At 42.7% G+C, this 10,946-nt stretch overlaps 1 protein-coding gene across 1 annotated transcript; it reads right to left on the bottom strand.

Moving 5' to 3' along the window:
- Positions 1 to 711: 711 nt before the first annotated feature.
- LOC124775453 (ankyrin repeat domain-containing protein 39-like) lies at positions 712 to 1,131 on the bottom strand. Its single transcript, XM_047250285.1, has one exon. It carries the CDS (start codon positions 1,129 to 1,131, stop codon positions 712 to 714), a length of 420 nt encoding a protein of 139 aa, XP_047106241.1.
- Positions 1,132 to 10,946: the final 9,815 nt, after the last annotated feature.

The following is a 10,946-nucleotide window of genomic DNA, read 5'->3' as shown; positions in this document are numbered from 1 at the left end:
CCAAGCCCCACAAACCAACTCAGTTTTTAATGTAATCAAAATAGTAAGCAAAAAGGCAGACCAGAATTAGCACATAATTAAAGCAAAAGCTGGCAAAGAAATGAAGTTGCTTTAAAGATATCAGTTTATATGACACTTACTGAAGATTCGTAATTTCTGTCAACGTAATTGTAATAGTTTCATCCAAAAACTTTCACTTTACACATTTTTTATACTATGAAAATTAAAACAGTGTCAAAGCAGCTATTTAACCACTGAATATTACATGTAAATATGTGAGAAAAGTATGATTAAGACTATCAAAAATGTTAAAACTTACATGGCGGAGGAAGATAACCAAACTAGAGAAATAGTGGCAAACAAAGCTACAAAACTAACATTCATATCAAGGCTGAAAAGAGGAACAAACGAGACAGTGAAGCTGGATATATAAAACAATGGTGATACAATACGAAAATGAGGCTTTTCTATCACGAATCCATACTTTGCATCTCTAGCTGCAACTGCTTCTATTAATTGATTAGCGAGGAAGTGTTGTAAAGGTACTAACTTGAAATTTCAAATTACGATCAGTTCTTTCAACAGTTCAATTTTCCAGGAGTTGTCACAAGCCACAAATTATTTCATTTCAGTGCTTGAAAAGACACACAGTAAATAGTGTTTTAATGTATTCTGATAAAGAGAATATTGCTTCTCTTTTTATTGTTTCTTTTATAAAAAAACAGAAAGCATGGTCTGATCCTTAACACATTCAACTGCTAGGCGCCCTTTAATATCTTTCGTGTTGTTTAACTGTATATTATTCTTTAACAGCAATTCTGCAACATCAGAATGTCCTTCCTCTGCAGCACGGTGTAAAGCTGTTCTCCCATCTGCATCAGTAACTGCACTATTTGCCCCAGCTTCCAATAACAGTTGGACAATATGTAGTTTACCAGATGCTGCTGCTCTGTGTAGAGGTGTAGCTCCTCCAGCACGTGTCTTTGTGTCCAACAACGCTCCAGCTGCAATAAGTTGTTGGCATATGGCAGCGTGTCCAGCCCGTGCAGCATAATGTAGTGCAGTGTAGCCAGCAGAGTCTCTGCTATCAACAGGGACACCGCGCTCTAAGAGGTTCTTTACACGAGACATATCACCATTCTGGGCTGTCAGAAAGGGAAATACACAATCTTACTGCCAACAAGTAAGTATCATTCTGTACTACAAAATAACTCAATAACTTGCATAAAGTCAACACATTTGTTAGTATCTCATTTCACTCAATGCATTAATTAGCACTGACCAGACTGGTACTTTCCAGCCCCACCCCCAACAACCCACAAACTGATATGATTTTTTTAACTATGCAAATGATTAATAATATGAAAAGTATTTTATGCACTTTTCTTTTTCAACTCTGAAAAGGGGTGGGATAGGGATAGAAGTGAGGTGCCTAGGGTGGCAATATGAAAGCAGCAAGTTTGGATTCCTTCGTGCAACATTACTAAAAGGAGGAACAATACCCAGAAGTAATGAAGATTAAAATGTTCTATATCATTAAAATTGAAATTGCTTTAATGAGTACCAATTGCACACAATGCTACATTCTGGTACATTACAATTATCAGTTTATATATAGATGACTGAACAATGGCAATGTGACTCCTCATGAGCTGAGATGTTCTCATATTCACTTACAGAAGCACAAACCGAAAACCCAGATAGACAAACATTTCTTAATATCACATTTCCAAAAGAAAATACTCTTTACCATACAATTAAAAAAGAGGCATACACAAACATTTGGACTGAAATAAATATCACACAGTAGGCCTCAGTGCCCCAAGATGACAGTGGCCATATATGCCATTTGTGTATGTTTGTGTGTTTTTAAATCTAATTAATGCTCATTCTATGTGGTGATACACTATCATTATTCATACCGTTATTATGCCAACTCGGATTTTCCACTGCTTGATTTTTCCTAGCAACTTCTCTTTCATACCACAACCCGGTGCTGTTTCCCTTTGTTACCATTACCTATCACACCACTTAGTGCCCATCCTCTTTCTTTCCTTCTTTCCCTGTCACCTCATGAACCACACAGAGTTTTCACTGGCATACCAAGCAACCTGTGATGCACCAGATCTGTCCTATAGCAAAGGTCTTGCCAGTGCACAACACACAGCAACAGGCTCACACTGCACGGACCACAGGTGTGAGGTCCTGTCCAAGTCATTCTCCCCATCAATATAATTATTCCTGGACCTCCACACCGATCCAACGACCTTCCTTCACCAATGTGTATTTTCACAGGTATTCCTGGTCCTGCCTGCACCACATACCTAACATACTTCCCCTATATTCATGCACACACAAGACTGACCTGACCCAATCCATTCACACATTATGCCCCACTCTCTCCACCCATATCCAGCCAGAGACCTACACCTCGCACAATTACCATTATCTTATTTTCATTTATATTCTGACTCTGAATGTGTCCCACTTTCATGTCTATTTTGTTTTCATTTCAGTTTATTTTACTTCATGTTGTTTTAGCCACTTATTACTATACTTCATCTGGTTTCGTCTTCCTAGACATTCTACGTATTTGTGTGTGTTTTTACCTTCCAATATGGATTCTTGCTGCTTCTATCAATGCCAATACAGAAAAATTTTCCTATCGTTAGACTGAAACTAGCCTCATATACATCTCCTACATTGTTGCCCAGCTCAAGGAATCCCTCCAAATGGCCACACCATAAAAGTACTCATCTCTGGTGGCGACCCACTCTTCCAGAATGATCTCTATCTAATCAAGTTCTTTCAGTCTACGGCCCTCACCAACCCAGTCCTGTAGAACAATATAAATCGGGCCCAAAACCTCTTGGAGGTGTATGTGAATGGACCTCGAGGAGAGGTGGTGATGGGATGGACTCCAGTTCAGATAGAAGCAATTGCACATCAACTGCAATCGTTAGCCCTGACCTGGGCCGCATATGCGGGTGGTGAACCATCATGGTTGGGAAAAGAAGGTGGTAATTAAGATGTTCAGGAAAGCTACGAATGTGTGCAATATAACTGGCGAGCAGTTGTGCAAGTCTGATCTTCACTGGAGGGACTCCAGCCTCCACTAGTACACTTTTCACTGGACTCATCCTAAAAGCTCCTGTCCCTAGTCGAACTCCACAATGGTGCAATAGGTTGAGCAAACGCAATGCTGAGGGTGCCGCCGAACCATAAATCACACTCCCATAGTCAAGGCAGGACTGAACGAGGGTTCTGTAGAGCTGCAGCAGTGTAGAGCAATCTGCAGTCCAGTTGTTGCTCAGGCAGTGAAGGGCATTGAGATGCTGCCAGCATTTCCGTTTAAGCTGACGAAGATGAGGAATCCAAGTCAAACAAGCTTCGAAAATCAAACCTAAGAATCGATGTCTCCACTATTGTCATTAAGGTAAAGTACTGGTTCCGGATGCATGGTATGACGCGCCGGCAGAAATGCATGACTGATGTCTTCATGGCAGAAAATTGGAAGCCATGGGCTATAGCCCATGACTGCGCATTGTGGATCGCTCCCTGTAGGCGACGCTCAGCAACACCAGTACTGGAGCAGCAATAAGAAATGCAGAAGTTGTCTGCATCAAGAGAAGATGAGACAGAGGGCCCAACAGCTGCTGCTAGACTGTTAATGACCACTAAAACCAGAGAGACACTCAATACAGAGCCCCACGGGGACTCCATTCTCCTGGATATGGATGGAACTATGAGAGGCACCAAACTTGGACACGGACAGTACAGTGCGACAGGAAGTTTTGGGTAAAAATCGGGAGCAGGCCCTGGAGACCCCACTCATACAATGTGACAAGGATATGATGTCGCCGGGCCATGTCATATGCTTTACGTAACTCAAAAAAGACGGCAAGCAGGTGCTGGCACCTGGAAAAAGCTGTTCGGATGGCAGACTTGAGGGACACAAATTTATCAGTGGTAGAGTGACCCTGGTGGAAGCCGCTCTGACATGGAGCCAGTAGGCCACGTGACTCCAGGACCCAACCCGACCGCCGACACACCATACATTCCAGCAGCTTACAAAGAACGTTGGTGAGGTTGATGGGCCGATAGCTATCCACATCAAGCAGCTTTTTACCGGGTTTGAACATCAGAATGATGGTGCTCTCCCGCCATTGCGATGGAAAGACATCATCGCACCAGATTTGGTTGAAGATGATGAGGATTTGTTGCTTGTAGTCAGATGAGAGATGTTTAATCATCTGGCTGTGGATCCGATCCGATCCAGGAGCTTAGTTGAGGCAATATGCAAGGGCAATGAGCAGTTCCCACTCTGTAAATGGGGCATTATAGGATTCACTGTGATGTGTAGTGAATGAGAGGACTTTCCCTTCCGCATGCCGTATGAGAGTGCGAAAGGCTGCCCCCTCGCAGAAGCTTGAGCAAAGTGCTCGGCAATTGTGTATGCATCAGTAGATAACACACCGTTTATGGTAACACTGGGAACACCTGTTGGGGTCCGACATCCGAAAATACGTTTGATCTTCGCCCAGACTTGGGAAGGTGACATATGGCACCCAATGGTCAAGACGTATCTCTCCCAACACTCCTGCTTCCGTCGTTTGGAAGGTGGCGAACGTGGGCACAGAACCGTTTAAAGGCTATGAGGTGCTCCATTGAAGGATGCCATTTATACCACTGTAGACCTCGCCGATGCTCCCAAATTGCTTCAGCGACTTCCGGCAACCACCAAGGGATTGCCTTACGCTGGGGGCACCCTAAACAGCAAGGAATCACGTTTTCTGCTGCAGAAACAATTGTTGTAGTCACCTGCTCAACCATCACATCGATGTTACCATGTGCGGGAGATTCAACAATGACAGCAGAGGTGAAAGTTCCCCAGTCCGCCTTGTTTAAAGCCCATCTGGGCAGGCCTCCATGTGCCTGATGCCGGGGCACTGATAGGAAGATGGGGAAATGGTCGTCGCTACCACACAGGTCGTCATGTAATCTCCAGCGGATAGATGGGAGACATCCTGGGCTGCAAATTGATAAATCAATGGCCGATTAACTACCATGAACCACACTGAAATGTGTGGCTCATGTCTGTCTTGGCCAGTAAACAAGGGGCCAACCCACATGGGGGTTATGGGCATTACAATCTCCCTAAAGTAGGAAAGGTTTAGGGAGTTCATTAATCAGTGCAGGGGTACTGACGATGGGGTGGAGATTCTGGCATCCTCTGAGGACCACGTCTCGCCAGACCCTCAGACACAATGGATGTAGACTGCTCAGGCAATAAGGCGGTGGCAGCAGGTGAGTCTGAGGCATAAACTGCCTCACTGAATGTTCCATGCCTTCCTAGTCTCACAATGACGTCATCCTCCAGTGGAATTGCGGCAGTTTTTTCCACTGTCTGGCTGTGCTATGGCAACTGTTAAGCTTTACACCTACTATCTGCATTGTCCTCCAGCAAACCTGGTTCCAGGCAATGCAGACCCCTGCCCTCCGCAGCTATAAGGGATATTACAGAAACCGTAGAGACTAAAATCGAGTGTTGGGGTGGGGTGGGGAATGTTGCTCCCAAAGTATGCGGTGCAGGAGCAACAGGGAGGGAATTTCCTCCACCATAAAGGGGGCAGGTGTAGTCTTCTAGCTTTGAGAGGTGACTAGGATTGGCAGAGCTGATGGTGCCAGAACTGTTGTAGTGGCGGTGTAAGACAATGTCATATGTACAGGATGTAGGCATTCAAATTTTCTCTTAGCCTCAGTGTAGGTCAGTCGGTCCAGAGTCTTGTACTCCATGACTTTCCTTTCTTTCTGGAGAATCCTGCAGTCTGGCATTCAAGGCGAATGGTACTCTCTGCAGTTGACACAGATGGGAGGCAGGGCACATGGAGTATTGGGATGTAATGGGCATCCGCAACCTCGACATCTGACGCTGGAAGTACAGTGCGAAGACATATGGCCCAGCTTCCAGCACCACATTGGGGGAGGGATATAGGGTTTTACATCACAGCGGTAGACCACCACCTTGCCCTTCTCGGGCAATGTATCACCCTCGAAGGCCAAGATGAAGGAACCGGCGGCAACCTGATTATTCCTCGAACCCCGGTGGACACGCCAGATGAAACTTACACCTCGCCGCACTAAATTGGCACGCAGCTCATCGTCAGACTGCAAAAGAAGGTCCCTGTGAAGTATGATGCCCTGGACCATATTTAAGCTCTTATGGGGCATGATGGTTACAGAAACATCCACCAGCTTGTCACAAGCGAGTAACATCCGCAACTGAGCAGAGGATGCTGTTTTGATCAAGACTGACTCAGCTCTCATTTTGGACAAGCCCTCCACCTCCCCAAAGTTGTATTCGAAATGCTCAACAAAAAACTGAGGCTTCATCGTCATGAAAGATTATCCATCAGCTCTCAACATACAAAGTAACTGGGCAAATAAAATCTGCTGCCATCCTTAGCCTGACGTTATTCCCATGGTGTGGCCAGGGAGGGGAACGATTTGGGGTCGTACTTCTGTGCATTGAATTGAGCTCATGAACGCTCAGAGACTGCTGGTGTTTCAACACCAGCAAGAGATGGACTATGCTTCATCGCATGTCATCCGACCTGATGCCACCCACTCCGACCAGGGTCCTTCCCCATGGGTGCCACCTAGCCACAGCAAAGGCCACCTAGCAGGATGGCCATTGCCGGGAGTCCCGATGCCCCAGGGTGACGGGCATCTACTCCTTGGCATATGTGGGGAGTTAACAACGCAGGCATCTGCAGAGCGATCCCTGTGTGGTCAGGAGGCTACAACCAACAGGTACGTGGCGGCCCCACCACAATGGACTGGCTACCGAGCTCGATATCAGGTGCAAAGAAGCCCATGGTCATCATCAACGCAGAAAGCGACATTGCATAGTGCATGATGAGAAACACACCCAGGAAGGTGTCCTCACCCAAGAGATGGAGTATGGGCAAGATTGAAATGCAACAATGAGAGAGTGGGATAAAGATCTCTATGCACAATGGACACGATCCACCATATAAGGCGCCCTTCCCCAGTTGGCTCGCTCTTCGGGAAAATTCTGAAGAATGGAGGTCAAACCCTACAGGAGACCATCACATAAAGGCCAAAACATATGAGACTCATTTTAGTCACCTCTTACGACAGGCAGGAATACCTCGGGCCTATTCTAACCCCTGGACCCGCACGGGGAGGGGGGTTGACAGTATCACTCATGGAAAAATTCCTGTAGTAGTTGGTGTTAGAGCTGCACATTTTTTTGGATTGAAGACGGCTGATAGGTACACCTGCTTAACCCTCGCATCCTCACATTACCAAGCGGGGTGTTATGACTACCCCAGGTTGATTTTTTCCCTATAGTAATGTTATCTGAAGGGCCACATGCCTGTGGTTTCATGACTTTGTACTAAAATGATTGACGTTGAATTCATTCACGACTGTGTAATTTATTTGGCTTTATCATTGTTATTCAAGTCGTTTATTGGTGGGATTGTGAGACTACCCCACTTGGTATGAAATGTCTTATTTTCTTATTTGTAGAAAAAGAAGATTTTGGAAAATATATCTGACATTCATCTTCTTTGTTGAGTTTTTTCCATAGATTCAATGTTTGTTATTGTTGCTGGTTACTACTGTTGAGTTGAATTTGACATTCACTGTTGAGCTGCCATTACACGAGTCAGTATTTCATCTGCAAGTAAGGATGTCCAAAGGACTTTCTAGTAAAGAGATCATGGAAATTCTATACAATTCTGATGTCAGTGATGAAAATGAAAGGGACACTGATAATGAACTGAATGAATATATGGAACCTCTTGACAAAGACCATATCATAGCTTCAGATAAAGCTGATGATGAAATATCAGAAGACACTACACATTCACGTGAACAAGTAGAAGAAGAAGAAGAAGAAGACACTGGAGATTTGTTTGTTTCTATAAGTGGACTACAATTTTCTAGTGAACCACCAAAAGATGGGTGGCATTGACGTCGCAAGATTTTGAACGTAACACCTGGCCCAGTGAATCATAGAAAAACAATCAAAACAATAACAGAGTCATTTTTATTATTTATCTCACCGGAAATCATGAGCAGCATTGTAGAAGGAACGAACAGGGAAGCCAAACGAGTAATTTCTTTGTGGAACGCAGCTCATTCTTCAAACAAAACGACATGGAGAGATACAAATGCAACTGAAGTGTACAATCACACAAATGCTTCAGATCTGTGGGGAGGTAATGTTGCCTTTTGGCAACCATTCTTTTCTGCTGCCATATCAAGAAACTGATTTTTGTCTATACTGAAATTCTTGCGATTTGACAACAGAGACACAAGAGCACAGAGAACTGAAGAACCCAAGGACAAGCTACAAGTCATCAGGGTAGTGTTCGACAAATTTCAATCTAACTTGTGCAAGAACTTCTATCCTTATGAATATGTGACTACTTATGAACGATTAGCAATGTACCGAGGAAACTGCCCTTTTAGGGTTTATATGAAGAGCAAGCCTGGCAAGTATGGCATTAAAATTTGGGCTTGTGCTAATGTGAAGACATCTTACTTATTATGAATCCAAACTTACACAGGAATGGTGGACAATATTCAGGAAGTGAATCAAGGGCAGAGTGTTGTTTTGGATCTGATGGAACCATTTCTGAATAACGGTCATGGTGTAACAACTGATAATTTTTTCACCAGTTTTCCACTGGCTGCTGAACTACTAAAACGAAACATGACATTGGTCGGTACCTTGTGTTCCAATAAGAAAGAGATTCTGAAGGAATTCTTGCAAAACAGAAAGAGAGAAGTTCACTCTTCAATGTTTGGTTTCACAAATGACTTGACCCTAGTTTCCTATGTTCCAAAGAAGGGAAAGCAGTAATACTACTCTCTACTCAGCATAATGAGAGACAAGTGAGTGGTGAAGAACGTGAACAAAAAACTCAAAATCATACTGTACTACAACAAAACCAAAGGTGCTGTAGATAATGGGGACAAAATGACAAGAGAATACAGTTGTGTTAGAGGAACAAGGTGATGGACACGAAGAATCTTCATGGAAATGATAGATATTGCAACACTGAATGCATATATTCTGTACACTCAAAGAATTCCTGAATGGCAGAAGAATAACTGAAGCTGACGTAAACTCTTCACGACTGAACTTGCATTTGGACTCAGCAAAGGCAACATGGAAGAAAGAGCCAAAAATATCAACGGTCTTCATAAAGATGTACAAGATGCACTGAAAGCTTGTGGTATTGCAATTCCTACAGCAGTGATCCAGACCCAGTGTTCCAAGCTACCAACACCACAACGATGTAAAGATTGCAAGAGAAACGAAGATCAGAAAACAAGATTCTGTTGTGTAACGTGCAAGAAACCTGTTTGCAATATACACAGAGAAGAAACTGTTAATGTGAAGTGCATGCAGTGCAAAAATGTACTTGACTGAAAAGTTGAAAAAAGTCTTGTGTTATTTTACTGCAGTGACTGTTGAGATACATTGATTATTAATTTTCTGTTTGTTGAGTACTGAATTTAGTGGAAGATAATAAATTTTTTTTGTACTTTGTATCTGTGATCTGATTAAATACTTGTAATAACCTGAAAAGGTGTTTTTCAATACTAAATAAACCCATTCAATGGAAATAACGAAATCTGAGAACAAATATTACAATAAAACACAAAACTCTTTTGGGGTAGTCCAAATACCCCACTTGGTAAAATAGAGGTGTGAAAAAGGTTGGTAACGGGAGGGTTAAAGAAGTCCCACTAACTAAGGGCTCATCTTCAGAGGATGTCATGTTTCCAAGTAGAGAAGGAATTAGCATATTTCATCAAAATATAAGATGTATTAGAGATGAAGTTAGTTAAATGCTTATAGATGTTGACTCTGAAATTACTGGTATATCGGAGCACCACTTAAATAATTTGACAATTCAGAGGCTTCCTTTACCAGGATACATATTAGCTGGCTGTTTTTCAAGGGGTTCCTTGCAGGGTGGAGGAGTGGCTATGTACGTAAAAAACAGAATACCATTTGAGTCCATAAATGTATCATGACACTGCACTGAACAAATATTTGAATGTTGTGCGGGGGCAGTTGAATTTAGTGAAACTAAACTTCTAATTGTTGTTGTTGTTTATAGGTCCCCTAACTCTGATTTCAGAGCATTTATGCTCAACCTAGAGAGGATTCTTGATTCACTTTGTACGAAGTACCAGAAATTAGTTATATGTGGCGATTTCAATATAAATCTTGTATATGATGGTTCAAGAAAAAGGTTGTTGGTAGAACTCAAATTCATATGATCTGATGCAGATTGTGTGTTTTCCAGCTAGGGTGCAGGGGAACAGTAGCACAGACATAGACAATATTTTTTCATTCTTCATTACTAGATGGGCATTCTGTAAGTAAAAGGGTGACTGGCCTTTCAGACCATGATGCACAAATCTTAACACTAAAAGGCTTTAGTGCCCTAACAAATGCCACATTTAATTTCAAACTATGTAGGAAAGTTAATCCAACAGCAATAGAGAGTTTTTTAAACCTTGTCAAGGAACAAGAGTGGCAGGAGGGCAGGATGTTTATAGTGCTTTCCATTACAACATTCTAAGCAGGGTAATAGCAGTAATAGGCAGTCTGGGTGGCTGACTAGTGGGATAAGGATATGATGTAAAATTAAGTAGGAATTATATCAAAATGTTAGACGTAGTCACAATCAAGCTACAGTAGCCCATTACAAACAGTATTGTAAGGTACTTAAAATTGTTATTAGGAAGGCTAAGTTTATGTGGTATGCAAATAGAATAGGCTAATTCACAGGATAAAATGAAAACCATATGGCCAGTTGTGAAGGACGTGTCTGGTCAGCAGCTCAAGGTTGATGATATAAAGTCAATTCGCAGTAAATATATTTCTGTTA

Source organism: Schistocerca piceifrons, chromosome 2 (assembly GCF_021461385.2).
Source record: "Schistocerca piceifrons isolate TAMUIC-IGC-003096 chromosome 2, iqSchPice1.1, whole genome shotgun sequence".
In the NCBI taxonomy this organism is placed as follows: domain Eukaryota; kingdom Metazoa; phylum Arthropoda; class Insecta; order Orthoptera; family Acrididae; genus Schistocerca; species Schistocerca piceifrons.
Note: the sequence above shows the minus strand (reverse complement) of the source record. Positions and strands in the feature narration are given on the sequence as shown.

What these genes read in the sequence shown, in the direction of transcription:
- LOC124775453 (XM_047250285.1), bottom strand. Translation starts at nt 1,131, where the DNA reads ATGTCTCGTGTAAAGAACCTCTTAGAGCGCGGTGTCCCTGTTGATAGC.